This window comes from Salvelinus namaycush, chromosome 23, assembly GCF_016432855.1.
Source record: "Salvelinus namaycush isolate Seneca chromosome 23, SaNama_1.0, whole genome shotgun sequence".
NCBI lineage: Eukaryota > Metazoa > Chordata > Actinopteri > Salmoniformes > Salmonidae > Salvelinus > Salvelinus namaycush.
Window position 1 is genome coordinate 14176971 of NC_052329.1, and position 27714 is coordinate 14204684.

A 27714-nucleotide genomic window follows, 5' to 3' on the forward strand; every position below is an offset into this window, starting at 1 on the left:
ATACTTTTTGGAATTTTCGTCGAACGGAACGAGGCTTTGGTTTTCTGAACATAACGCGCAACCCAAATGGTGTTTTTTTGTTATAAAAGTAATATTTATCGAACAAAAATAACATTTATTGTGTAACTGGGAGTCTCGTGAGTGCAAACATCCGAAGATTACCAAAGGTAAGTGTGACCATGCTAATTTGGGGCTAGCTGTTGTAGCATTGATTGATACACTCACAAAAGCTTGGATTGCTTTCGCTGCAAAGCATATTTTCAAAATCTGACACGATAGGTGGATTAACAACACGCTAAGCTGTGTTTTGGTATATTTCACTTGTGATTGCATGATTATAAATATTTTTAGTAATATTTTGCGCCCTGAAATTCAGCGGTTGTTTAGGAAAATGATCCCGCTAAAGGATCCGTAGCGCAGAGAAGTTAACCAACAATGCAGTTTTAAGAAAATAGAGTTAAGAAAATATTTACTACCGTAATTTCCGGACTATAAGCCGCTACTTTTTCCCACGCTTTGAACCTCGCGGCTTATACAATGACGCGGCTAATTTATGGATTTTTTTCACAAGATTCAGGCCGCCAAAAAACTGAGCACCGTCACATAATGTGACGTAAATCGAGCGCGCTAAAACTTCCCATCATTCTGATTACGGTCGTCATTTTGTCACCCTCATCATGGCAAAGACACGGAGAAATGCATATGATGCAGCTTTCAATTTGAAGGCAATCGATCTGGCTGTTGGAAAAGGAAATAGAGCTGCTGCACGGGAGCTTGGCCTTAATGAGTCGATGATAAGACGTTGGAAACAGCAGCGTGAGAAACTGACTCAGTGCAAAAAGACAACAAAAGCTTTCAGAGGGAAGAAAAGCAGATGGCCCGAACTAGAAATAAATTCATTAGGCCTTAATGAATTTCACATGACTGGGCAGAGGCGTTTTTATATTTTTGTTTAGTATGTTTAGCCATAAACGTAATTGTTTAAAACCTGGATGTTTTGTCATTTTATGAATCATGTCTTACCTTGTTTCAAAGTAGCCTAGCCAAAAAATCTGACCATAGAAATGTTGACGGAATTATTTTGTAAACACTTCCTCATATGCCATTGAAACCAGCGTTTATCTCATGTTCTAACAACTTTCTTTCGTTGTCCGTTAGCCAAAAGCACAATACTCATATTAGCAACCCATGCTAGTTGTTACATCAGTAGTCATGTTAGCAACCCATGCTAGTTGTTGCATCAGTAGTCATATTAGCAACCCATGCTAGTTGGTGCGCCAATAGTCATATTAGCAACCCATGCTAGTTGGTGCGCCAATAGTCAAATTAGCAACCCATGCTAGTTGTTGCGTCAGTAGTCATATTAGCAACCCGTGCTAGTTGTTGCGTTAGTAGTCATATTAGCAACCCGTGCTAGTTGTTGCATCAGTAGTCATATTAGGAACCCGTGCTAGTTGTTGCGTCAGTAGTCATATTAGCAACCCGTGCTAGTTGTTGCATCAGTAGTCATATTAGTCGATGATAAGACGTTGGAAACAGCAGCGTGAGGAACTGACTCAGTGCAAAAAGACAACAAAAGCTTTCAGAGGGAAGAAAAGCAGATTGCCCGAACTAGAAAATGAGCTTGAAGACTGGGTCAACACACAGAGAGCAGACGGCCGAGGTGTTTCAACTGTGCAGATCCGACTGAAAGCCAAAACAATCGCCACCGCAATGAAGTTTGAGGATTTTAGAGGTGGACCATCGTGGTGTCTAAGATTTATGAGACGTAAAGGCCTGTCCATCAGGGTACGGACGAGTCTGTGTCAGCAGCTCCCTCCCGACTACGAGGAAAAAGTTTCAAACTTCCGCAAATTCACTGATGCAAAGATAGCGGAGCATTCCATCATGTGATGACCTCATGCGTTTTGGAGATCATTACAGCCTAAATTAAGATAGGCTGCCAGTTCCATTTCCAAGGCCTGAGTGCTGGTCTTGCAAACAAGCACAACAAACAATTGGGGAGGAAAACTATAGACATTTTGTTATTTTTTTGTATTTAAGCCGAAACCTGAAAAGAGACCATTTTTTAACGGCGATGACTGCTATGTAAACCTTCATAGGTGTTTGTACGACATCATAAATATGGATGAGGTTCCTCTAACGTTTGACCTGCCTCTCACTCGGACTGTCAACAGGAAAGGCGAATCATCCGTCACGCTGAAAACAACTGGGCATGAAAAAACGCAAAGTTCATTTGTTTCAATGTACCGGTAGGCACCTGCGGCTTATAGACATGTGCGGCTTATTTATGTACAAAATACATATTATTTAAAAATTCAGTGGGTGCGGCTTATATTCAGGTGCGCTTAATAGTCCGGAAATTACGGTAAATAAACAATAATGGGGCTATATACAAGGGGTACCTGTACCAAGTCAATGTGTGGGGGTACAGGTTAGTCGAGGTAATTGTTACATGTACTATAGGTAGGGGTAAAGTGACTATGCATAGATAATAAACAGCTAGTAGCAACAGTGTAAAAACAAAGGGGCGGGGCGTGTCAATGTAAATAATCTAGGTGGCCATTTAATTAATAGTTCAGCAGTCTTATGGTTTGGAGGTAGAAGTTGTTAAGGAGCCTTTTGGACCTAGACTTGGCACTCCGGTAATGCGGTAGCAGAGAGAACAGTCTATGACTTAGGTGACTGCCGTTTTTGACAATTCTTTGGACCTTCCTCTGACACCGTATGATAGACAAATTACATATTTACCTGGTTTGTTTGATATTAATAGTTAACAATTAATACTTAACAAACAGGAAGACATTTCTGTTCTGTTTAATTCTGTTTCTGTAAAGAGATGGTTTCCACTCTATCTTCCAGAAGTTAGTCTGGGCGTAGGGTCAAGGAAATGGGTTTTGCTAGGTAGCTTGGGCTGACAATGACTTGGTGATAATTACCTAAAGCTGGCATTCCATAGACAATATGTGGTGTGTGTGACCCGAGATAGAGATAGCCTGGAAGAGTTTAGAACAAACAACTTAGCATTTTTAAGTCCTATATAAGGTCTCTGTTTTATCATTATCATTATATATTCTATTCAAGTGAGAGAGACATTGTCATTTCTGAAAACAATCATCTTTATTCAATATCGATTAATTATTGCAATAATGAAACCGTCGACCCAACAGTCATGAGGTTGAAAATGTCAGTGAAGACTCTTGCCGGTTGGTCCGCGCATGCTCTGAGTGCATGTCCTGGTAATCCGTCTGGCCCTGTGGCCTTGTGAATGTTGACCTGTTTAAAGGTCTTGCTCACATCGGCTACGGAGAGCGTGATCACACAGTCATCCGGAACAGCCTGTGCACTCATGCATGCTTCAGTGTTACTTCAGACATTTAGTCCGTCTGGTAGGCTCGTATCACTGGGCAGCTTGTGGCATGGTTTCCCTTTGTAGTCCGTAATAGTTTGAAGTCCTGTATTGATGATTTTCCGTTTTGATGTTCCATCTGAGGGCATAGCGGGTTTCTTATAAGCGTCCGGATTAATGTCCCACTACTTGAAAGCGGCAGCTCTAGCCATTAGCTCAGTGCAGATGTTGCCTGTAATCCATGGCTTCTGGTTGTGATCTGTACGTATGGTCACTGTGGGGAGTGGGGACGACGTCGTTGATGTACTTAATGATGAAGCCGATGACTGAGGTTGTATACTCTTCAATGCCATTGGATGAATCCCAGAACATATTCCAGTCTCTGGCAGCAAAACATTGCTGTAGCATAGCATCCGCGTCAACTGACCACTTCTGTATTGAGGGAGTCACTGGTACTTCCTGCTTTAGTTTTTGCTTGTAAGCAGGAATCAGGAGGATAGAATCATGGTCAGATTTTCCAAATGGTGGTAAACGGTGGTGGTAAATAGATAGTAACATGACTCTACTGTGAGGATCCAAATACTTTACGTTGTGTAGAAAATATACAGATAAAGAGAATGTTTTTGTGATGATAAGACTGTGATTTTAGTTATCTAACTAGACCATTGTAAATGTTGATACCTTGCCTCGTAACTAGCTACACCCCAGGGAACCCAGGGAGCGTGTCATTAAGACAGAAATGTCCCCTTTCTACCTGAGGGTATAAAGCACTTGAATTAAGAATGTTAAGAATTAACATATCAGACTAGGATGACCACGAGCTGCAGCCAAGGTCTACGGATAGTCGTGAACCCAAAAACGCAACACGAGGTTGAAGAAGACAAAGGAACCTCTTAACAATCAATGCTATGGTTGAGTAGCATTTCTAAGTACTGTATCTAAGAAGGTGAATTCAAGCAAGACCATCTGGTTATTCTTTTCAAGTTATCGTTCGTCTACACTGCTTTCATCCCCACACTGGGATCACCTACACAGTTGATTAGCCATCCTCAGAAGACCACTCTGCCAGAACGAGTACAAGGAAACAGACAACTAAGAGAAAGGACATTGTGACATCTTGTGGACAATCAGAGACTTACACCCGAGAACGAAGGAGATGGTCTTCCAAAGAACAAGGCCTACGTCGGATCTCTCTCACTAAGCGGAACTCGGCCCACGAAGGCCTGGGCCCAACAGAGATACCCCACAGAGATACCCAACGGAGACCTTCAACATGTAAATACATGCATTACACTTCTTACCCATAAGAGCGGCATTTCGGGGCAAGGTAATAGGGCTAAACTAAGCGTAGTTTACAAATGTATCCAAGTGTTGTTTCTCTTTCTCTCTCGCTCTCTCTCTCTATTTAAAACTCCATCTTGTGTAACACGTGTCATATTGTGTTGGTTCACTAGGGACCTGTTGTCATCGTATTAAGTTTCTAATCAATAACCTATACCGTGTGTGTATCTTATATTATCATTTAGCTTGTTAGTAAATAAATAAATCTAATCACATTGTGTCGTACGGAATGATCAATGAGAGCCGGGTTTGTGCAGATTTACGGAGTCTACGACATTCAGAATGAGACTGATATGAGGAAATGATTAATTAGTGACTGGTATGATATCTATATATTCTTGAGTTAAAAGGGGAAATGGTAACTCATTAAACAAACTTTTCCCATGGTGCCCCAGATTCCTAAGGAATTAATTGTTACATGATTAATTTAATCGAGTAATAATTAAACGTAGGAGGTAATTATTCGATGAATAGCAGTCATCACATTAATTATAGTCACGTCACAACAATAGCTACGAAAAATATAGATGAAAACTCTCTTGGTAGATAGTGTGGTCTACAGCTAATCATGAGGTACTCATCCCTCAGACGAGCAATACCTCGAGACTTCCTTAATATTAGACATCACACACCAGCTGTTATTGACAAATAGACACTCACCACCACCCCTTGTCTTACCGAATGTAGCTGTTCTGTCCTGCCAATGCACGGAAAATGCCAGCCACCTGTTTATTATCCGTGTCGTCGTTCAGCCACAACTTGGTGAAACATAAGATATTATAGTTTTTAATGTCCCATTGGTAGAGAGTCTTGAACGGAGCTCATCCAGTCTATTCTCCAGTGATTTCACGTTGGCCAATAGAACGAATGGTAGAGGCGGGTTACCCACTCGCTAATGATGAATTCTCACAAGGCACCCTGATCTCCTCCCCTGTATTTCCTTATTTTCTTCATGTGAATGACGGGGATTTGGGCCTTGTCTGGGAGCAGCATTATATCCTTCACATCAGACTCATTAAAGACCAATCACAGTGTGACACTTACCGTCCAGGTGACCTGAATGGTGGTGGGGCTCAAGACGACCGGGTTGTGAAGACGAACTATGACCTCCCCCAGCTCCTTCTGTACATGTCTGTGGTCCACCCCCTGGGCTGGAGGACTGATGTCTGTGGAGAGAGAGAGAGAGAGAGAGAGAGAGAGAGAGAGAGAGAGAGAGAGAGAGAGAGAGAGAGAGAGAGAGAGAGAGAGAGAGAGAGAGAGAGAGAGAGAGAGAGAGAGAGAGAGAGAGAGAGAGAGAGAGAGAGAGAGAGAGAGAGAGAGAGAGAGAGAGAGAGAGAGAGAGAGAGAGAGAGAGAAAATGAGATGGAGGGAGAGAGAGAGAGAGAGAGAGAGAGAGAGAGAGAGAGAGAGAGAGAGAGAGAGAGAGAGAGAGAGAGAGAGAGAGAGAGAGAGAGAGAGAGAGAGAGAGAGAGAGAGAGAGAGAGAGAGAGAGAGAGAGAGAGAGAGAGAGAGAGAAAATGAGATGGAGGGAGAGAGAGAGAGAGAGAGAGAGAGAGAGAGAGAGAGAGAGAGAGAGAGAGAGAGAGAGAGAGAGACTTTTGACTTTTTGTCTTTCTTTACTGAAACATTCTCATTTCATTTCAAACTCGCCACCCTCCCCCCCTAAAATAAAAAAAACAAAATATAGCCTGTACTGCATACATGTACCATACTCACCTTACCATCTACCACATGATACAAATCACCATACACAAAAAACATACCCTCTCCTACAACCGTATATCCAAAACATCTTCCCCAGCTGTACATACAGCCCCCCCAACACACCATATCTCCTCAAACATCTCCACACATTTTATCATTTTATAGAACTCAAACTCAACCCTAAGGCGCGCAGAGACCATCCCATTAAACAGTAGTAAAGGGTCTGTTATCCCCCCACCTTTGACCCTGTTTCTCCTTGTTAGCCAAATAGCTAACTTCGCCTGAGCAAACAGAAAATTCAACAAAACACATTTTTCTTTCTCCTTACTCGAATACCTGTATCCCATTATAAACATCCCAACAGCAAAAACCACCCCCAACCTCTCACACAGACATTCCAACAGAGACATTAATGGCATTAACCTGGTGCACACAGAAAACACATGAATCACAGTTTCTTTCATTTGACAGAAAGGACACCCCTGCCCAATTCCCGGATCAACCCGCGCCAACCAGCTGTTAGTGGCCAGGGCTCCATGAAGAACCCTCCACTGGAGGTCCCCTGACCTCTTTGGTACTGGGGGTTTATAGAGCGCCCTCCATCTAAAACCCACCATACTCTCCACCCCACATACCCCCTGCCACTGATGTGCCTTCACTCCTGTTAGGCTCCGAATGTTCCTAACCTTAACGCAGAGGTTGTAGAGGGCTTTACCTCCCACCCCCTCAAACTCCCCCAGGCTCGGAGTGTTAAAATCTAACAAGTCCTCCAGACCCCCTTGCCAGTCTCCAGTCTCTGCCGTCACCTGCAGTGGCGGAAACATTGGTGGCCCCTCTCCCTTTGGCCTCTCAAACACCCCCCTTACCTGCTCAGACAGTGCCTCCTGGACCTCCTCCAGGAATCTCTCCAGCAGCCTAAGAGACGTTATTCCTGTTTGTTGAGCCAAGACCTCCGGGGTTTTCCACCCCTCCTCTCCCAGCATTCTCAGGTCACCTAGCCTTTGTACACCCCCTGCCATCAGTTGCCTCTGCAGGGTGGCAGACTGAACCGATCTCAAAGGGATGGCTGGGTTGTGGAAAATAGGCTCCTCCCACACCCACTGCCCAGGCTCCACACCCCCTTCTCGTGTGGGTCTTAATAGCTGCCAGGTCCTCAGCACCGCAGAGTAAAACTCTGAGAGACCTGCTGTACTCAGCCTCTCCAGCTTCATGAGGAACAGCTGCCGGTCCAAACCTAAATCACCAGCTCTCCTCAGCAGCGCGCATGCTGGTTCCCTCCAGCCAACATCAGTATGGTACAGCAGTCTCTGCACCGCCTTTAGCCGGAAAGCAGCCATCCTGCTCTCCAGTTCCACCAGGCCCTGTCCTCCTTCGTGGACGGTCATGTACAACACTGCTGCCTTCAGCCAGTGATGTCCCGACCAAAAGAAGTCCACCAGCTTGCGTTGCAGGTCTGCAAGCAGACCGGCGGGGGGGTTGAGGACAGCCAGTTTATGCCACAAGGAAGATGCCACCAGGTTGTTAATTATCAGCACCCTCCCTCTATATGACACTTGAGATAGGAGCCACCTCCACCTGGCCAGTCTTGACACCACTGCCTGTGACAGCCCCTCCCAGTTCTTCCTGACCCACCTCTCCGAGCCCAGGTACACCCCCAACACTTTAAGCCCTTCACAACCCCACTGCAAACCCCCTGGAAGCAGAGGAGGAGCCCTATCCCCCCATGCCCCACATAACAGAGCTTTGCTCTTTCCCCAGTTTACCTTAGCTGATGAAGCTCCCTCGTACACCTTCAGACTGGTCTCTAGTTCCTGCATATCTTGCCCATCCCTGACCATCACAGAAACATCATCTGCATATGCTGAGACTGCTATTCCTGTCACCACATCCATGCCTGTCCAGCACACTCCCTGCAATCTCCTGCGTAGCAGTCCTAAAAAAGGCTCAATGGCTAGTGTGTATAGCTGCCCAGATAGAGGGCATCCTTGTCTAATGCCCCGTCTCACCCAGACTGGCCTACTGAGCCCCCCTCCCACCTTAACCATACATGACGCCCCAGCATACAACAGCTTCACACAGGTCACAAAACTCTTCCCAAACCCAAACACAGACATCACATTAAACAGATACTCATGATCCACTCTATCAAAGGCCTTCTCTTGATCTAAAGAGACCAGTCCAAAGTTCACATTAGAACCTCTCGACAAGTCCAACATGTCCCTAATCAAGAACAAGTTGTCCGTGATTGAGCGTCCCGGTACACAATATGTCTGGTCCTTGTGTATTATAGAGTCCAGATGGGACTTCAGTCTGTTAGAGAGGACCTTGGCAAAAATCTTGTAGTCCGCACAGAGTAATGCCACAGGCCTCCAGTTCTTAAGTTCACACAAGTCCCCTTTTTTGGGCAGGAGAGTCAGTGCCGCCCGACGGCAGCTCATCGGCAACTCTCCTACCCCGATGCACTCACGCAAGACGCAAAAGAAGTCCTGTCCAATTATTCCCCAGAATTTTTTGTAAAACTCCACTGGAAGTCCATCGACCCCCGGTGCACGACCGGGGGACATCTGGGTTACGGCCTCTGCCAGTTCATGTGACAACAGAGGAATGTCCATTTCATCCCTCTGTGCCCCACCTGAGCACACATAGGATCACACATTTCTGCCCTATACAATTCAGTATAAAACTCCACTGTCCGCTCCCGCATCTCCCCCACCACAGAGGTCACCCGCCCATCAGAGAGCCGTAAACAATGCATACCCTTGGCTTCACTGCTCTGTCTTTCCAAACCAAAGAAGAAGGAGCTGGGAGCATCCATCTCCTTGAGCATGGAGAACCTAGCTCTTACAAGTGCTCCCTTTGCTTCAACCTGGAAAAAACTGCCCAGGTCCCTACGTAATTCGGCTAAATTAGCCTGGAGGCCTACATTGCCTTGCCCCACCATCTCTACCTCCATCTCACTAATACACCGCTCTAGTTCCCCCAATACTCTCCTAGCCTCTGAGGATGAGAGAGCTGTGTACTGTTGACAGAAAAGCCGAATTTGCACTTTCCCCACATCCCACCATTGACTCAGAGACTCATACTCCTCTCTTCGCTGCCCCCACCTTTCCCAAAAAGTCTGGAAACCTGAGCAAAAAGTGGCATCTTGTAAGAGCTTTACATTGAACTTCCAATAAGATGCCTGCCGGGGCCCTGGTGAAATAGACAGCCGAGCCATGGTTATGTGGTGATCCGAAAACCCCACTGGGAGAATGGTAGCGCCCAGCAGCCTATTGCTCTGATTCCTGGACATGTAAAAACGATCAAGTCGGGCTGCACTCACCCTAGCCCCAAAGACCTTCACCCATGTATACTGTCTTGTGTTTGGATGTTTAGTTCTCCAAACATCCACTAGGTCGAACTGGTTAATGATGTCCCCTAACACTCCCACTGACACTGAATGAGGCTCTTCCCCATTTCTGTCTTTTGTAAAATCCATTGTACAGTTCCAGTCACCTCCGATCACCAGCGTCTCCTCAGGCGCTACTTGTGAGAGTTCCTGTCTAAGACTCCCAAATAGAACCCCTCTTTCTCTCCCTGTGTTAGGCGCATACACATTTATAAAAACAAAGCCCATGCTGTTAATTTCTGCTTTAACAACAAGCAACCTGCCCTTACACACCTCCTTTGAGGAGCAAATTTTTACAGACATACCCGGTGCAAAAAGGACTGCCACCCCTGCACTAAGATTTGTCCCATGGCTCAACACACTTGCCCCTTTCCACCAGAGCCCCCAATCGACTTCATTCACCACATCACTATGCGTCTCCTGCAGAAACAAGACCTGTACTTTTTTTTGTTTTACATATTCACCCAACACACTCCTCTTTCCCGCATCTCTGGCGCCATTTATATTAAGCGAGCCTACCCGAAGAGTCTCCATAAGAAGTGGGAGAAAAGCCAGCAGAGAAATAGACCAATAGAAAAGCTCAAAAAGCCCCAGTGTCAGAAAGAAATTAAACATTTAAACAGTGTCTGAAGGTAAACCTTTACGCACTGTTGTGACCCACTTCCTCAACCTAAACCGTTTCCTGGGTGAGAGGACACCATGCCCCTCATTTCTCATTGCATGTTTTACTGATCTTACAAACTTTCTAGGATCAGGAAAAAAAGCCTCAAGATTAACTTTTTTCCCCTTAGTCTCATTCAGGAACCTTGTCAGTTCTCTCAACGTGTACTTAGACCCCTCTGGTTGACTGGCTGTCAGCTCCGGGCCAATTGAAGAAGAGTCTGAAAAAAATAACTCCTCATCCTCTTCCTCAGACTCACTTTCCTCCTCTTCTCTATCTCCCACCCTGACCACCTGCTCTTTCTCTCTGGTTAGGGCCTCACCCACAGCAACAGGCAACATTTCCATTGTGCCTTTGCCCACACCCTTTTTCCTTTTCCGCTTGACACCCTCCTCCTCCACCCCTAATCTCTTACACTTCCCCACTATACTCTCCTCATCCACTAGAATAACCTGACTAGACCCAGTATCATCTACACCACCCTCCATAGCATGACTAGGCCCAGCATCATCTACACCACCCTCCATAGCATGACTAGGGCCAGCCTCAGCTACCCCACCATCCATAGCCTGACTAGACTCAGCCTCTTCTATACCACCATCCATATCCTGCCTAGACCCAGCACCCTTTACACCACCCTCCATAGCATAACTAGGCCCAGCCTCAGCTACCCCACCATCTCTAGCCTGACTAGACCCGGCCTCTGCTTCCCCACCATCTCTAGCCTGACTAAACTCAGCTACAGCTACCCCACCATCTCTAGCCTGACTAGGCCCAACCTCATCTACACCACCATCTCTAGCCTGACTAGGCCCAGCCTCTGCTGTCTGCATCTCCTTACCCCCTGCACTTTGACCTCGATTTCCCCCACTGGCGCCTGTACCCTCACCTTGTCTACGGCCTTTGTGTGGGCACGCAAAACTCTTGTGCCCCAAATCCCCACATTCAAAACACCGTAGACTATCTGTGCTGGCAAAACCTGCATAGAGCCCCTCCCCATGTCTCACTTTAAAGTGCACATTTAGCTGTTGCTCATTGTTGTTCAGAAACATAAACACTTGCCTCCGGAACGAAACAACGTGCTTAACGGCATCTGCCTGAAAACCTGCTGATAGTACACGGAAACCGCTAGCAAACTTACCAAAACGACTCAGCTCTTTCCTAATTTGATCATCCGTAATAAACGGAGGCAAATTGGCCACTACAACTCTTGTTGAAGGGGTAGAGAGAGGTGAAATTGACACCAACACATCCCTTACAAATATTCCGCTAGCAATTAGCCTACCAACCAAATTAGCCCTTTTCATGAACACAACCACAGCTTTGTTCATTCTAGAAGCAGAATGTATAAACTCAGCTCCTACCTGTTCACCGACCGCGAGCAGAACCTCCTCCACCTTAACTCCGTTCTCAGGAACACACCTGAATCCATGCTGTATCGACAGCGTCTCCTCCGCGCTAGGCTGAGAAGCCATCGCGCACACCGCACCTTCCAAACCCCAGGAAAATTACTCTGTCCTCTTCCACCCTAACTTTGAAAAAAAACTTTGGATACCGCTAAAACAAATACTGCATTAACCCTCCACCATAGAAAATAACATGTAAAGAAAAGAATCAAGAAAGTTAGTTAGGATAGAGCTTTCCACACCAAACACTCAAACTCCAAAAACACCCAGCATGCACTGCGAGAGAGAGAGAGAGAGAGAGAGAGAGAGAGAGAGAGAGAGAGAGAGAGAGAGAGAGAGAGAGAGAGAGAGAGAGAAAATGAGATGGAGGGAGAGAGAGAGAGAGAGAGAGAGAGAGAGAGAGAGAGAGAGATAAAATGAGATGGAGGGAGAGAGAGAGAGAGAGAGATAAAATGAGATGGAGGGAGAGAGAGAGAGAGAGAGAGAGAGAGAGAGAGAGAGAGATAAAATGAGATGGAGGGAGAGAGAGAGAGAGAGAGAGAGAGATAAAATGAGATGGAGGGAGAGAGAGAGAGAGAGAGAGAGAGAGAGAGAGATAAAATGAGATGGAGGGAGAGAGAGAGAGAGAGAGAGAGAGAGATAAAAAGAGATGGAGGGAGAGAGAGAGAGAGAGAGAGAGAGATAAAATGAGATGGAGGGAGAGAGAGAGAGAGAGAGAGAGAGAAAAAATGAGAGGGAGGGAGAGAGAGAGAGAGAGAGAGAGATAAAATGAGATGGAGGGAGAGAGAGAGAGAGAGAGAGAGAGATAAAATGAGATGGAGGGAGAGAGAGAGAGAGAGACAGAGAGAGAGAGAGAGATGGAGGGAGAGAGAGAGAGAGAGAGAGAGAGAGAGAGAGAGAGAGAGAGAGAGAGAGAGAGAGAGACAGAGAGAGAGATAAAATGAGATGGAGGGAGAGAGAGAGAGAGAGACAGAGAGAGAGATAAAATGAGATGGAGGGAGAGAGAGAGAGAGAGACAGAGAGAGAGACAGAGAGAGAGACAGAGAGAGAGAGAGAGAGAGAGAGAGAGAGAGAGAGAGAGAGAGAGAGAGAGAGAGAGAGAGAGAGAGAGAGAGAGAGAGAATGTGTGGAAGAGAGAGAGAGAGAGAGAATGTGTGGAAGAGAGAGAGAGAGAGAGAATGTGTGGAAGAGAGAGAGAGAGAGAGAGAGAATGTGTGGAAGAGAGAAATAGAGAGAGAGAGAGAGAGAGAGAGAGAGAGAATGTGTGGAAGAGAGAAATAGAGAGAGAGAGAGAGAGAGAGAGAGAGAGAGAGAGAGAGAGAGAGAGAGAATGTGTGGAAGAGAGAAATAGAGAGAGAATGTGTGGAAGAGAGAGAGAGAGAGAGAGAGAGAGAATGTGTGAGAGAGAGAGAGAGAGAGAGAATGTGTGAGAGAGAGAGAGAGAGAGAGAGAGAGAGAATGTGTGGAAGAGAGAAATAGAGAGAGAGAGAGAGAGAGAGAATGTGTGGAAGAGAGAAATAGAGAGAGAGAGAGAGAGAGAGAATGTGTGGAAGAGAGAAATAGAGAGAGAGAGAGAGAATGTGTGGAAGAGAGAAATAGAGAGAGAGAGAGAGAGAGAGAGAGAGAGAGAGAGAGAATGTGTGGAAGAGAGAAATAGAGAGAAAGAAAAAGAGAGAGATAGAAAGAAAGATAGATTACTTTCAGTTCTCCTACTCAGTTTTCAAAGCCACGGTTCCCTCCATTCCTTACAATGAGGCCAAGTCAATCATAAGAGGTTTTGTTGAGAGAACGGATGAATAGACCAATCAGACTCCACAAAGGAGTCGACAGTCTATGATCAAGACTTCATTTGAAAAGAAACAACTTCATCTGCATTAGAATGACCTCATTTCAGTTTTAATAAAGAACTCGTTTGGGTTTGAGAAAAGAAAGAGATAACTTAAGATCCCTTCTCCTCTCTGCTCTTACTGAGGCCCAGCCAGAGAACAACTACCACATCAACGAGTGAACTCTGAACACATGAATGAATGACACTATGAGACTATTTCCCAACACAGGTCGCATTTCATTCACACTTGCATGTGTTTTCAGTTAAAAGCCAATCAAAACCCCCAGTGAAATGCAGATTCAGTGTGGTCAAAGAAAATACACAATCATGGCAACTGACATATTTTGGTCCTATTTACTGAGGGGAAATAGATGGGCAGAATACAGAACATTATTCACAAGAGGAAACAGTATTTCAAAACAGCCAATAAAGTCATGAATCACAGAGTCGTAATAGAGGACGACAGGCCAAACGCAGTTAAGCAGACATCAATTCATCTTCAGTGACTGCCATTGCCAATAACCATCTCTGTGCATCAAAACGAAGCCAACAGCAAATAAAGAGAGATGTACTGCTATTCAAATGGACTCCCTCTCTCCATGCACAACCTAATAGTGGCCTGCGATTGGACAATGTTAACCGAAAGGTTGCAGGGGTATTGCGGTGGACTGGACTTATCAAATAAATGTAATAAGAAGACTGAGGTCTATACGGCACCTTAATCTAATCTTCTTTGAGTTTGGAGGCAGTCATTTTCTCCAGTTATGATCATTAACATGGCAGGGATAGCGCTAACTCACTTAGGCCTTCCAAAAGTAGACATGCTTATTTTACATAATTGCCTGACTGTAGCCTTAATGAGCAGAGCTGAGATGGATAGTTTGACCTCTGGAAGTTGTTGCGGTGGCTATCTCGGTAGAACTGTTACTGTTCAGCCCACACAGTACCGTGCTGAGAGGCCCTGATAACTATCTAACTGGAACACGATGACCTTTTCCCTATCGAAAGCTGCAGCAGTCAATGTGAAGGGGAGGCTAAATTAGAAATGTTATGATAGGGAAAATTATTACCAGAATCTTTAAAGTTCTATCTGAGTATAAGGCCCATACCTTGTGTCCTGACGGGCTCTGACATGGGGCTGGGATCACTGAGGCCCTGGGTGTTGACCGCCCGCACCATGAACAGGTAGATGGTGTTGGGGCGCAGGCCTTTGACCGTGTACTGCGTGGTCTTCACATGGTCCGCAACCGTCTGCCAACTGTTGCTCACCGACTGGCTGCAATGGGACAATGAAAAGGATATCACAAATGTGCTACCACAATAATTAAGAAGCAATACAAAAGGGAAAAAAGGAAATCACTCCGGTTCTTCATAACTAACCTGAAGGCTTCGATGACAAAAGAGGAGATGGGCGTGGCCCCAGTCAGGCCGGGATGCCAGGACAACGAGACGCTGTTCTTGGTGACGTCAGTGACGTCGGGTTTGGAGGGAGGGCCAAGGAGCTCGTTGTCATCACGGTTCTTAATGACCATCACCCCAGCTTGGTCTGGAGGAGAAAGAGACCAGTAACTATTTGTCACACCCTGATCTGTTTCAACTGTCTGTGTGCTTTTCTCCACCCCCTTCCAGGTGTCGCCCATCTTCCCCATTATCCCCAGTGTATTTATACATGTGTTCTCTGTTTGTCTGTTGCCAGTTTGTTGTGTTCGTCAAGCCTACCAGCGTTTTTCCCCTTGCTCCTGTCTGTTTCTAGTTCCTGTTTTGTAGTTTTCCCAGTTTTGACCATTCTAACTGCCCTGAACCTGAGACTGCCTGCCGTTTCTGTACCTTGTCACACCACCCTGGATTATTGACCTATGCTTGCCCTGACCCTGAGACTGCCTGCCGCTCTGTACCTTGTCACACCACCCTGGATTATTGACCTCTGCTTGCCCTGACCCTGAGACTGCCTGCCGCTCTGTACCTTTTGGACTCTGATCTGGAGCACTGACCTCTGTCTTCCCTTGAGCTGTCGTTTGCCTGCCCCTTGTTCTAGTAATAAACTTGTGTTACTTCGACATTGTCTGAATCTGGTTCTTCCCTGAAACGTGATACTATTGTTAAATGGGAGGATGAAGAGGAATGGATAAATAACTATTCCCAGAATGGAATACTGTATGTATGGTATAATGAGCATGTATTTGTGTTTACTACAAAACTAGGTGAAGACATGTTCACTGTGCCATACCTTTGACCTCCAGGAAGGCGCTCCATGATGTCTCGCCACTGGAGCTGGCAGCCACACAGGTGTAGATCCCAGAGTCAGAAAGCTAGTGTAGAACGGATAAACATAGAACATGTGATGGGACCATCCCTGAGGTCACAACAGTGTGTCATGTGATGGGTCCATCTCTGAGGTCACAACAGTGTGTCATGTGAGGGGTCCTTCCCTGAGGTCACAACAGTGTGTCATGTGATGGGTCCATCTCTGAGGTCACAACAGTGTGTCATGTGATGGGACCATCCCTGAGGTCACAACAGTGTGTCATATGATGGGTCCATCTCTGAGTTCACAACAGTGTGTCATGTGATGGGTCCATCTCTGAGGTCACAACAGTGTGTCATGTGAGGGGTCCTTCCCTGAGGTCACAACAGTGTGTCATGTGAAGGGTCACAACAGTGGTTCTTAACTCTTCTTGATCTGCACTGTTGGTTAAGGGCTTGTAAGTAAGCATTTCACGGTAAGGTCTACACTTGTTGTATTCGGGGCATGTGACAAATAAAGTTTGATTTGATTTGTGTGTCATTGTCAGTGCCTCAAAGTGCTGACGCAAATTTCCTAATGAATTCCATTTTCTCCTCACCCCCCTCCACCACTTTACCCCCCTTCCGCTATCCCCCCTGTCCCCGCTGTCCCCCCACCACCCCACCAACCGCAAGAAAGGCTGGCTAATTCATTTAGGGTGGGCCACTGAAGCCCCCTGGACCGATGACAGCTGGCTTGTCTCTCCATCCCGCTCTCTCTAGAATGTTAGTTGTTTGTTGGTTTTTGTCTCTGCGCCTTCCCTCCATTTATTAAATAAAATGTCAGTGGTCGGCAACTTTGTCAAGCTTAATGGATATTCCACAGAGGCCTCGGAGTGGGGAAAGGAGGATGTGAGGACTTTTAATTCAATCTACCCTAAATGTTGTACGTTTGTGTGTGTGTGTGTATGTGTGTTGTTTAACTGTTCACCCCTGCAGCTGGAACCTGTCCAGCCCTCTACAGCAGAGTCTTGTAAGAGCCGCCGTGTCACTAAGTGATAGTATCAAACAATTTATTAAAATCAATACTGCCCATTAATCTCTTTAAAGCAATATGATTCCTCACATCACGCTCATGCATGCCTAAGCATGTGACACACCCAGAGGGGAGAGAGAGGAGACAGAGTCCCAGACAGAGATCCATTAAGGGGAATGGATGGAAACAGGGAGGTAGAGAACGAAGGCTGCAGACAAGGATTTACACAATAGTACGCAGTATATTTACAGCCCTCATCATATGAACCCCATTACTAGTGTGTGTGTAGTTCTAGCACTGTCGGAACTAGAAGCACAAGCATTTCGCTACTCGCTTTAACATCTGCTAACCATGTGTGTGACCAATAAAATTCTATTTGATTTGATTTGATTCTCTTTATGAGTGGACCAGGCTGTGGCTCCAGTGGTTCTCACCCTGAGGCTCCTCATCTGGAGGCTGCCCAGCTCCTGCAGGGACATGCGGGGATCCTTCCCCAGCAGACTGACCCCGTCCTTCAGCCAGCTGATGGAGGGGATGGGGTCTCCTGACGCCTGACACTTTAGCAGGGCCACGCTGTCCACTCGCAGCGTCTGATTGGACGGACCCTGACGGATTATGGGCGGCGGCCTGTCTGTCAGCACTGGGATAAGGTGAGAGACAGAGAGTTAGAGAGACAGAGAGCCCGTTTGATACAGCAGGAAAACAATTCTGCAGCAGCAGATAATGTGAATTATTATGTGGATTATAACATTTTTGTAAGCGTTTTTCATAAAAATCTGACATTTCAAAGTGGAAATAACAAACTTCTGAAGTATGTTTGAAACTCAAATACACTACAAGTAAAACATTTCCTGCACAGGAAAATGATCCTGCAACAGGGGGATCAATTTAAGATCCTACATCTGTAAGCTTTTGAATGGATTTATGATAAAGTGAAAGGATGTGGTAACGGTATCATAAAGCTGTCCTATTTTCTCAGCAGGTCTTGTAATTCCACCACAGGACAATGACGACGCCCTGACTATGCTTCCAGGAAGCGGAGAAAGAATTGCTGAGTATTGTTTTCCAGACTGTCTATTGATGTGGCTGGGAGCTGGAACTGATTTTTCAGTTACAGGCTGAATAGCCTTACATTTACACCTCACCCAGGAGTCTGTGGTGGCGTACAGTGGCAAAGGCACTGCCTGTTGACTCAGGGTGGTTCAGATAAATACTCCATCATGTTCAGTGGGGCACACTATCAGAGGCCCCCACTGGCACCCAGAACTGAAACAAACATTTCACTCCCCAGAGAGTAGCACCCCACGGAAATTATCCAAATCAGTCAGAATTGCAATAAAGTAACAAAACCACTGTGAAGAAAATAAAATCATTTGTTTTGTTTTGTTTATATCAATGCTAATGTTCAATGCTGTTTGGATGAACATATGCTTTTGTAATGTGTGGGAGAATGTCTGTGGGTTGTACTGTGAAATAGTGTACATGTCAAAGGTGCTGTATATGTGAGTTACAGTTACCGTGCCCTGGCAGTTTCTGTGTCAGCTGTGGTGAATACTGTTGAGTCCCCTGGCATCACACAGCACACATTAACTAACAGGTAGGATTAATGATGTCAGACCTACAGGGGCTAATTAGACAGTCAACTTCGCTAACCTTTCAACACATCACACCCTCTCTCTCTCTCTTCCTCTTTCTCTTTACTATCTCCTTCTTTCACTTTCTCTCCTGCAGGGAAGTCAGAAGGAGGGACGGAAGAAACATACTTGCCTTGGTATGGCAGAACCATGGCACGATTATCTTTAGCTGAGAGAACCATGGCACGATTATCTTTAGCTGAGAGAACCATGGCACGATTATCTTTAGCTGAGAGAACCATGGCACAATTATCTTCAGCTGAGAGAACCATGGCACAATTGTCTTCAGCTGAGAGAACCATGGCACGATTATCTTCAGCTGAGAGAACCATGGCACGATTATCTTCAGCTGAGAGAACCATGGCACGATTATCTTCAGCTGAGAGGACCATGGCACGATTATCTTCAGCTGAGAGAACCATGGCACGATTATCTTTAGCTGAGAGAACCATGGCATGATTATCTTTAGCTGAGAGAACCATGGCATGATTATCTTCAGCTGAGAGAACCATGGCACGATTATCTTTAGCTGAGAGAACCATGGCACGATTATCTTCAGCTGAGAGAACCATGGCATGATTATCTTCAGCTGAGAGAACCATGGCATGATTATCTTCAGCTGAGAGAACCATGGCATGATTATCTTCAGCTGAGAGAACCATGGCATGATTATCTTCAGCTGAGAGAACCATGGCATGATTATCTTCAGCTGAGAACCATGGCATGATTATCTTCAGCTGAGAGAACCATGGCATGATTATCTTTAGCTGAGAGAACCATGGCATGATTATCTTTAGCTGAGAGAACCATGGCATGATTATCTTCAGCTGAGAGAACCATGGCACGATTATCTTTAGCTGAGAGAACCATGGCACGATTATCTTCAGCTGAGAGGACCATGGCACGATTATCTTCAGCTGAGAGAACCATGGCATGATTATCTTTAGCTGAGAGAACCATGGCATGATTATCTTCAGCTGAGAGAACCATGGCACGATTATCTTTAGCTGAGAGAACCATGGCATGATTATCTTCAGCTGAGAGAACCATGGCACGATTATCTTTAGCTGAGAGAACCATGGCACGATTATCTTCAGCTGAGAGAACCATGGCACGATTATCTTTAGCTGAGAGAACCATGGCATGATTATCTTCAGCTGAGAGAACCATGGCATGATTATCTTTAGCTGAGAGAAAAATGGAGAGAATGTGAATCTACACCATATGGGCCCTGCTGAATTCATAATGTATTTATATTTCAGTGATAATATTCCAACCTCTTCCACCACGCTGGAATGCTTTTATCCGAAAAGCTGGTGGTTAAATACATCAACCAGGATTACCATGAGTCTAACCCGCACCCAGAGAGCATTAAAAACAGGCCTATCTGTACATATAAGGCCTCACTGTCAGGTCTACTTTCCCCATTACCTCACTGAGGGAGTTATCTGCTTGTCACTGTTATCACTTGGCATGATTCTAATGGCCAATATTGGCTCAGATGGAGCCATATGTGTTCCAATTCTTAGACACTGAAACACACCTGGAAGGGTTCTGTTATGTGTCTTAATGATTCCGTCTGCTTTGAGTAATGACTCCACAGCATTACATGTTAAGATATTATGATGGAAAGTATGATAAAACCCTGGGTGAGTTTGGCTATTCTGGTCCAGCAAGGAGGGGATGATGAGGATGGTGGATGGGTGGCGTGATGAAGTGATGGAGGCTGGGGAGGAGAGCAGGAGAGGAAGGGGGGGGGGGGTGGCCTTGACTGTTTGCATCAGGAATTTCTCATTACCGATCTCCTTGAACCCAGCTACTCTGCTGGCCTCCCAGGACACTGAATCACCTGCTCCCAGCAGCAGGAGTGACCATGACCTCGCCCTAGACAGCCAGCTAGCCTTCCTTCTCCACTCCTCCTGTCCTCCCCCAGCTCTGCCTAACACCCAACTCCCTCACACGTTCCTCCTCTTACACAGTCCAGCCATACACTCCCTTACCTCCCTATACCTACACAGAGGCGTAGATAGACAGACACGTTCACTACTATTACAGTAACACACACCCTTAGAATACAGGATGTGTGTGTGTTCCAACAGACAGTACATACACAGTAAATCTAGTTAGATATTACTGCACTGTTGGAGCTAGAAACACGAGCATTTCGCTACACCCACAATCAAATAAAATCAAATGTTATTTGTCACATGCGCTGAATACAACACCTTCTTACAGTGAAATGCTTAATTACAAGCCCTTAACCAACAGTGCAGTTTCAAGAAAAATAAAAGTAACAAATAATTAAAGAGCAGCAGTAGCAATAGCGAGGCGATATGCAGGGGGTACCAATACATCTACTAAACATGTGTACAGTATGTGACAAATAACATTTGATTTCAACACTAGAACATGAGACGAGTAATGTGTCTTAAGGTTATGACCTCTAAAACCAATTTTAGGGACATAGAAAAGCATACTAAGAAACATGGAGTGAGATCACAACAATTCAAAATCCCCTTCTCTTACAAAATGGTGTCTGACATGCTTTTCTTCTTTCTCCAGGCTGATCCTTCACAAGGCGTCTGAACTGCCATCTATCTATCTTCCCATCTCCACAGCAGAACAGATTAGAGGCAGTGGGACTGAGCAGGCTCTCATAAGTCATCCTGGAGACTAACTGCTGTCACTCACTCAATCAATCACTCAGTCCTTGACTCACTGCCTCCCTCAGTCAGATGCTGCTGATCATTATACTGAGACTCAAGGGCAATGCTCTCCTCCCTCTCCAGCTAAACTTGAACAAGTTTTTCATTCAATTCTGTCGTAAAAATACAAATATATATATTACAAAAATGAAATATTGCAAAAGCAAGGTCATGGGCAAGTATAATTTGTAGATATTTCTCCGACAAAATTCCTGTACATGGTAAAATGAGGTTTCTTTTACGCTACATTTCCCACAGTACTTTTGGGGATGGGGACGCTCAAGGGCAAAATACACATTAGAGAGTCAACCGGGAAAGGCATGTGCTCTGTTAATTCACTCTGTTAATTCACTCCAAATGAAAGACTCTTTCCTCACTGTTAATACATGCGTGTGTATTATCTAGTTGGAGTACAGGGAAGGCTGTGTGTGTCTGGCTGTGTGCGTCTGGCTGTGTGCGTCTGTGTTAATTATGTGTCTGCACAGGTATGTGTGTGTCTGCATTGATGTCTGCGTGTGCTGATAGCATAGCAGAGTGTGTATGCATACTGCATTAATGGGTGGTGTTGTTGAGTTTTGGCATGGGGGTGGGTATGCGGCAGGCCTCACCATCTGTGACCTCCAGTTGGGCCTTGGCGAGGATGCTGCCAGCCACGGTCAGGGCCTGGCAGATGTAGTAGCCTGCGTCTGCCCGCTGCACGGCCGAGATGGTCAGGTCTCCACTGGAGGACACAGAGAAGCGACTGTTGGGCTGCTGGGGCTGGTTGGGAAACAGTAGGTTCTGCAGGAAGAGAGGAAGCAGGCCAATTAGTAGAGGGACATGGACCCATTACAGCCAGGAACACATCCAACTGACAAACACTCACATAGCTTCATCACTCTGATCTGGACACACACACACACACACACACACACACACACACACACACACACACACACACACACACACACACACACACACACACACACACACACACACACACACACACACACACACACACACACACACACATACACACACAGTTAAAATATCCATTCCATCCATCACCAGGTTAATGAATTACAAACAACTGTCACATCTGATGGCATGGTTACACATAATAGCCGGCATGTATTCCCCAAGTCAGCCATGCCAGAGGCTCCAGAGAGCTGGGAGGGAACACGGTCTGAGAGCTGGGAAGGAACACGGTCTGAGAGCTGGGAGGGAACACGGTCTGAGAGCTGGGAGGGAACACGGTCTGAGAGCTGGGAGGGAACACGGCCTGAGAGCTGGGAGGGAACACGGCCTGAGAGCTGGGAGGGAACACGGTCTGAGAGCTGGGAGGGAACACGGTCTGAGAGCTGGGAGGGAACACGGCCTGAGAGCTGGGAGGGGACACGGTCTGAGAGCTGGGAGGGAACACGGTCTGAGAGCTGGGAGGGAACACGGGAGAGAACACGGTCTGAGAGCTGGGAGGGAACGCGGTCTGAGAGCTGGGAGGGAACACGGGAGAGAACACGGCCTGAGAGCTGGGAGGGAACGCGGTCTGAGAGCTGGGAGGGAACGCGTTCTGAGAGCTGGGAGGGAACGCGTTCTGAGAGCTGGGAGGGAACGCGGTCTGAGAGCTGGGAGGGAACGCGGCCTGAGAGCTGGGAGGGAACGCGGCCTGAGAGCTGGGAGGGAACGCGGTCTGAGAGCTGGGAGGGAACGCGGTCTGAGAGCTGGGAGGGAACACGGTCTGAGAGCTGGGAGGGAACACGGTCTGAGAGCTGGGAGGGGACACGGTCTGAGAGCTGGGAGGGAACGCGGTCTGAGAGCTGGGAGGGAACACGGTCTGAGAGCTGGGAGGGAACACAGTCTGAGAGCTGGGAGGGAACACAGTCTGAGAGCTGGGAGGGAACACGGCCTGAGAGCTGGGAGGGGACACGGTCTGAGAGCTGGGAGGGGACACGGTCTGAGAGCTGGGAGGGGACACGGTCTGAGAGCTGGGAGGGGACACGGTCTGAGAGCTGGGAGGGGACACGGTCTGAGAGCTGGGAGGGAACGCGGTCTGAGAGCTGGGAGGGAACGCGGTCTGAGAGCTGGGAGGGAACACGGTCTGAGAGCTGGGAGGGAACACGGTCTGAGAGCTGGGAGGGAACACGGCCTGAGAGCTGGGAGGGGACACGGTCTGAGAGCTGGGAGGGAACACGGTCTGAGAGCTGGGAGGGAACACGGCCTGAGAGCTGGGAGGGAACACGGCCTGAGAGCTGGGAGGGAACACGGCCTGAGAGCTGGGAGGGAACACGGCCTGAGAGCTGGGAGGGAACACGGTCTGAGAGCTGGGAGGGAACGCGGTCTGAGACCTGGGAGGGAACGCGGTCTGAGACCTGGGAGGGAACGCGGTCTGAGAGCTGGGAGGGAACACGGTCTGAGAGCTGGGAGGGAACACGGTCTGAGAGCTGGGAGGGAACACGGTCTAAGAGCTGGGAGGGAACGCGGTCTGAGAGCTGGGAGGGAACGCGGTCTGAGAGCTGGGAGGGAACACAGTCTGAAAGCTGGGAGGGAACGCGGTCTGAGACCTGGGAGGGAACGCGGTCTGAGAGCTGGGAGGGAACACGGTCTGAGAGCTGGGAGGGAACGCGGTCTGAGAGCTGGGAGGGAACACGGTCTGAGAGCTGGGAGGGAACACGGTCTAAGAGCTGGGAGGGAACACGGTCTGAGAGCTGGGAGGGAACGCGGCCTGAGAGCTGGGAGGGAACGCGGTCTGAGAGCTGGGAGGGAACGCGGTCTGAGAGCTGGGAGGGAACGCGGTCTGAGAGCTGGGAGGGGACACGGTCTGAGAGCTGGGAGGGAACACGGCCTGAGAGCTGGGAGGGGACACGGTCTGAGAGCTGGGAGGGAACACGGTCTGAGAGCTGGGAGGGAACACGGCCTGAGAGCTGGGAGGGAACGCGGTCTGAGAGCTGGGAGGGAACGCGGTCTGAGAGCTGGGAGGGAACACAGTCTGAAAGCTGGGAGGGAATGCGGTCTGAGACCTGGGAGGGAACACGGTCTGAGAGCTGGGAGGGAACACGGTCTGAGAGCTGGGAGGGAACACGGTCTAAGAGCTGGGAGGGAACACGGTCTGAGAGCTGGGAGGGAACACGTTCTGAGAGCTGGGAGGGAACACGGTCTGAGTTTCTCTGTCTACTCCTGGTCAAGGCTTTGATAGCTTGTTTCATTCTGCTTTGATACCTTGCTTCATTCTGCTTTGATACCTTGCTTCATTCTGCTTTGATAGCTTGTAACATTCTGTTGTCTGGACCTCTGGCAGTCTCTATGTGCCACAGGGTTCAATTCTCGGGCCGACTCGCTTCTCTTTAGACATCAATGATGTCGCTCTTGCTGCTGCTGATTCTCTGATTCACCTCTACGCAGACGACACCATTCTGTACACTTCTGGCTGTATACTTCTTTGGACACTGTGTTAACTAACTTCCAGAGGAGCTTCAATGCCATACAACTCTCCTTCCATTGCCTCCAACTGCTCTTCAATGCAAGTAAAACTAATGCATGCTCTTCAACCGATCGCTAACCGCACTTGCCCGCCCATCCAGCATCACTACTCTGGACGGTTCTGACTTAGAATATGTGGATAACTACAAATACCTAGGTGTCTGGTTAGACTGTAAACTCTCCTTCCAGACTCACAATAAGCATCTCCAATCCAAAATAAAATCTAGAATCGGCTTCCTATTTCACAACAAAGCATCCTTCACTCATGTTGCCAAACATACCCTCGTAAAACTGACCATCCTACCAATCCTCGACTTTGGAGATGTCATTTACAAAATAGCTTCCAACACTCTACTCAGCAAACTGGATGCAGTCTATCACAGTGCCATCCGTTTTGTCACCAAAGCCCCATATACTACCCACCATTGCGACCTGTATGCTCTCGTGGCTGGCCCTCGCTTCATACTCGTCGCCAAACCCACTGGCTCCAGGTCATCTACAAGTCTCTGCTAGGTAAAGCCTCGCCTTATCTCAGCTCACTGGTCACCATAGAAGCACCCACCCATATCACGCGCTCCAGCAGGTATATCTCACTAGTCATCCCCTAAGCCAATTCCTCGTTTGGCCGCCTTTCCTTCCAGTTCTCTGCAGCCAATGATTGGAACGAATTGCAAAAATCACTGAATTCTCCCTCACTAGCTTTAAGCACCAGCTGTCAGAGCAGCTCACAGATCACTGCACCTGTACATAGCCCATCTGTAATATAGCCCATCCAACTACCTCATCCCCATACTGTATTTCTTATTTATCTTACTCCTTTGCACCCCAGTATCTCTACTTGCACATTCATATTCTGCACATCAATCACTCCGGTGTTTAATTGGTATATTGTAATTACTTCGCCACCATGGCCTATTTATTGCCTTTACCTCCCTTATCTTACCTCATTTGCAAATACTGTATATAGATTTCTTTCTACTGTATTATTGACTGTATGTTTGTTTATTCCATGTGTAACTCTGTGTTGTTGTATGTGTCAAACTGCTTTGCTTTATTCTTGGCCAGATCGCAGTTGTAACTGAGAACTTGTTCTCAACTGGCCTACCTGGTTAAAAAAAAGGTGAAATAAAAAGAATTCTGCTTTGCTCCTCATAATTGGTCTGGAGCTGCTATGTTTACACATAGTCTCTCCCTGTTCCCCCTCAGTCACTCTCCTTAATGACTTACTGTTTTAATTTGTATTTTAATAAATACCCTCACATCTTATTTAAAGTGGGATGAGAGAGAGCGAGAGCGAGAGAGACGGAGACAGAGAGCAAGAGAAAGCGAGAGAGAGAGAGAGACAGACAGACAGACAGACAGACAGACAGACAGACAGACAGACAGACAGACAGACAGACAGACAGACAGACAGACAGACAGAGACAGAGACAGAGACAGACAGACAGAGACAGACAGAGACAGAGACAGAGACAGACAGAGACAGACAGAGACAGACAGACAGAGACAGACAGACAGAGACAGACAGAGACAGACAGAGACAGAGACAGAGACAGACCTAAGAGCATATTTCTTTCCCAAAATTATAACTCAATACAAAGAATTTGAAACTATAAAAGATGAAGAAAAAATCAAATATTTATTGGGTGAAAAGCCAAAATGTGCAGTTTTGGCAGCCAAATATGTGTCCTCCTGCCACAACCTGAGGGACAGCCAGTGAAAAATGCAAAGTAATGTTGATAATATTTCCCATTTAGCTTAGTTTTGTTTTGTCTTTCATACCAGGTCATGTGTCTTCTCAGTCATGTTGAGACTGGTCTACTACCATTGATTTAATGTATTGTTGTTCTGATTAATATTGTTGTTGTAGTTGTTGTTAATGGTGATCCCATGTCCACTACTACTGTTATTATTGCTGTTGGTCCCACCATTTATTTATATATAAATATATATATATTTTGTATATATATACATATATATTTGATTTTTATTTTTCGATATGTATACTTTGACAATGTAAGTAATAACGAACTTGCCATGTCAATAAAGTCAATTGAATTGAATTGAATTGAATTGAGAGAGAGAGAGAGACAGAGATAGAGACAGAGAGACAGAGAGAGAGACAGAGTGAGAGACAGAGAGACAGAGAGAGAGATAAAGAGACAGATAGAGAGACAAAAAGACAGAGAGAGAGACAGAGAGACAGAGAGAGAGCGAGAGACAGAGAGAGAGATAGATAGACAGAGAGACAGAGACAGAGAGAGAGAGAGAGACAGAGACAGAGAGAGTTAGAGAGGGCGATGGGGATAGAAAATGTATGAAGCATCAATAAACCAAGAGACAGAGAGAGGGAACATAGTGGTGTGACTCGGCTATTGTGAAATCAATGTAAAAGACCTGGGGCACAGTGCCAGTACATGGGAGTCTATTTACTGAGAGGATACTGGTGTAAATGAATGTTGATCTTTGTATGTACATGCTCGTATGCCCTGTTGCAGTGAGTCAGATAGGATTCATCACTTACTTGGATGTGAGAATGGGCTGAGAATAGGTTTCAGCAAGTGTGCCTGTGTGTTCGGTATCGGTGTGAGTGTGTTGCATGCAAATGTGTATTCCACCCCTTTCCAATCTCTGAGTGGCACTTTGCTGTAATTGTCTGGCCTCAGGCTCAGTGTGTGTGTGTGTGTGTGTGTGTGTGTGTGTGTGTGTGTGTGTGTGTGTGTGTGTGTGTGTGTGTGTGTGTGTGTGTGTGTGTGTGTGCGTGTGTGCGTGTGTGTGTGACTCCCAGCCAGAGCTGCATCATATCCCTGGTTCATCTACAGGTCCTGGCAGGCTCCTAATTACTGCTGTTGTTGTTGTGTGGACTGTGAGGACCTCCAGCTATGTGAAGGGCTATCTGCTCTGTGTGAGGGTAGGATCTCTGTTATCAGCACGGTGTCATGGGAACTGATTACCTCCTCGCTGGCCACACAAACGTGTATCT

General features: G+C 46.7%; 1 protein-coding gene across 2 annotated transcripts in view; it reads right to left on the reverse strand.

Moving 5' to 3' along the window:
* Positions 1-27714, reverse strand: part of robo2 (roundabout, axon guidance receptor, homolog 2 (Drosophila)) — a 134647-nt gene that overhangs the window by 83003 nt on the left and 23930 nt on the right. For both annotated transcript variants that reach the window (XM_038961080.1, XM_038961081.1), the window contains 6 exons: positions 21884-22055; positions 17371-17576; positions 15905-15986; positions 15058-15223; positions 14787-14953; positions 5735-5856 (listed from right to left, as the gene is read on the reverse strand). In XM_038961080.1, coding sequence (XP_038817008.1) covers positions 5735-5856; positions 14787-14953; positions 15058-15223; positions 15905-15986; positions 17371-17576; positions 21884-22055 — 915 coding nt within the window. The remainder of the gene's footprint in view (positions 1-5734; positions 5857-14786; positions 14954-15057; positions 15224-15904; positions 15987-17370; positions 17577-21883; positions 22056-27714) is intronic.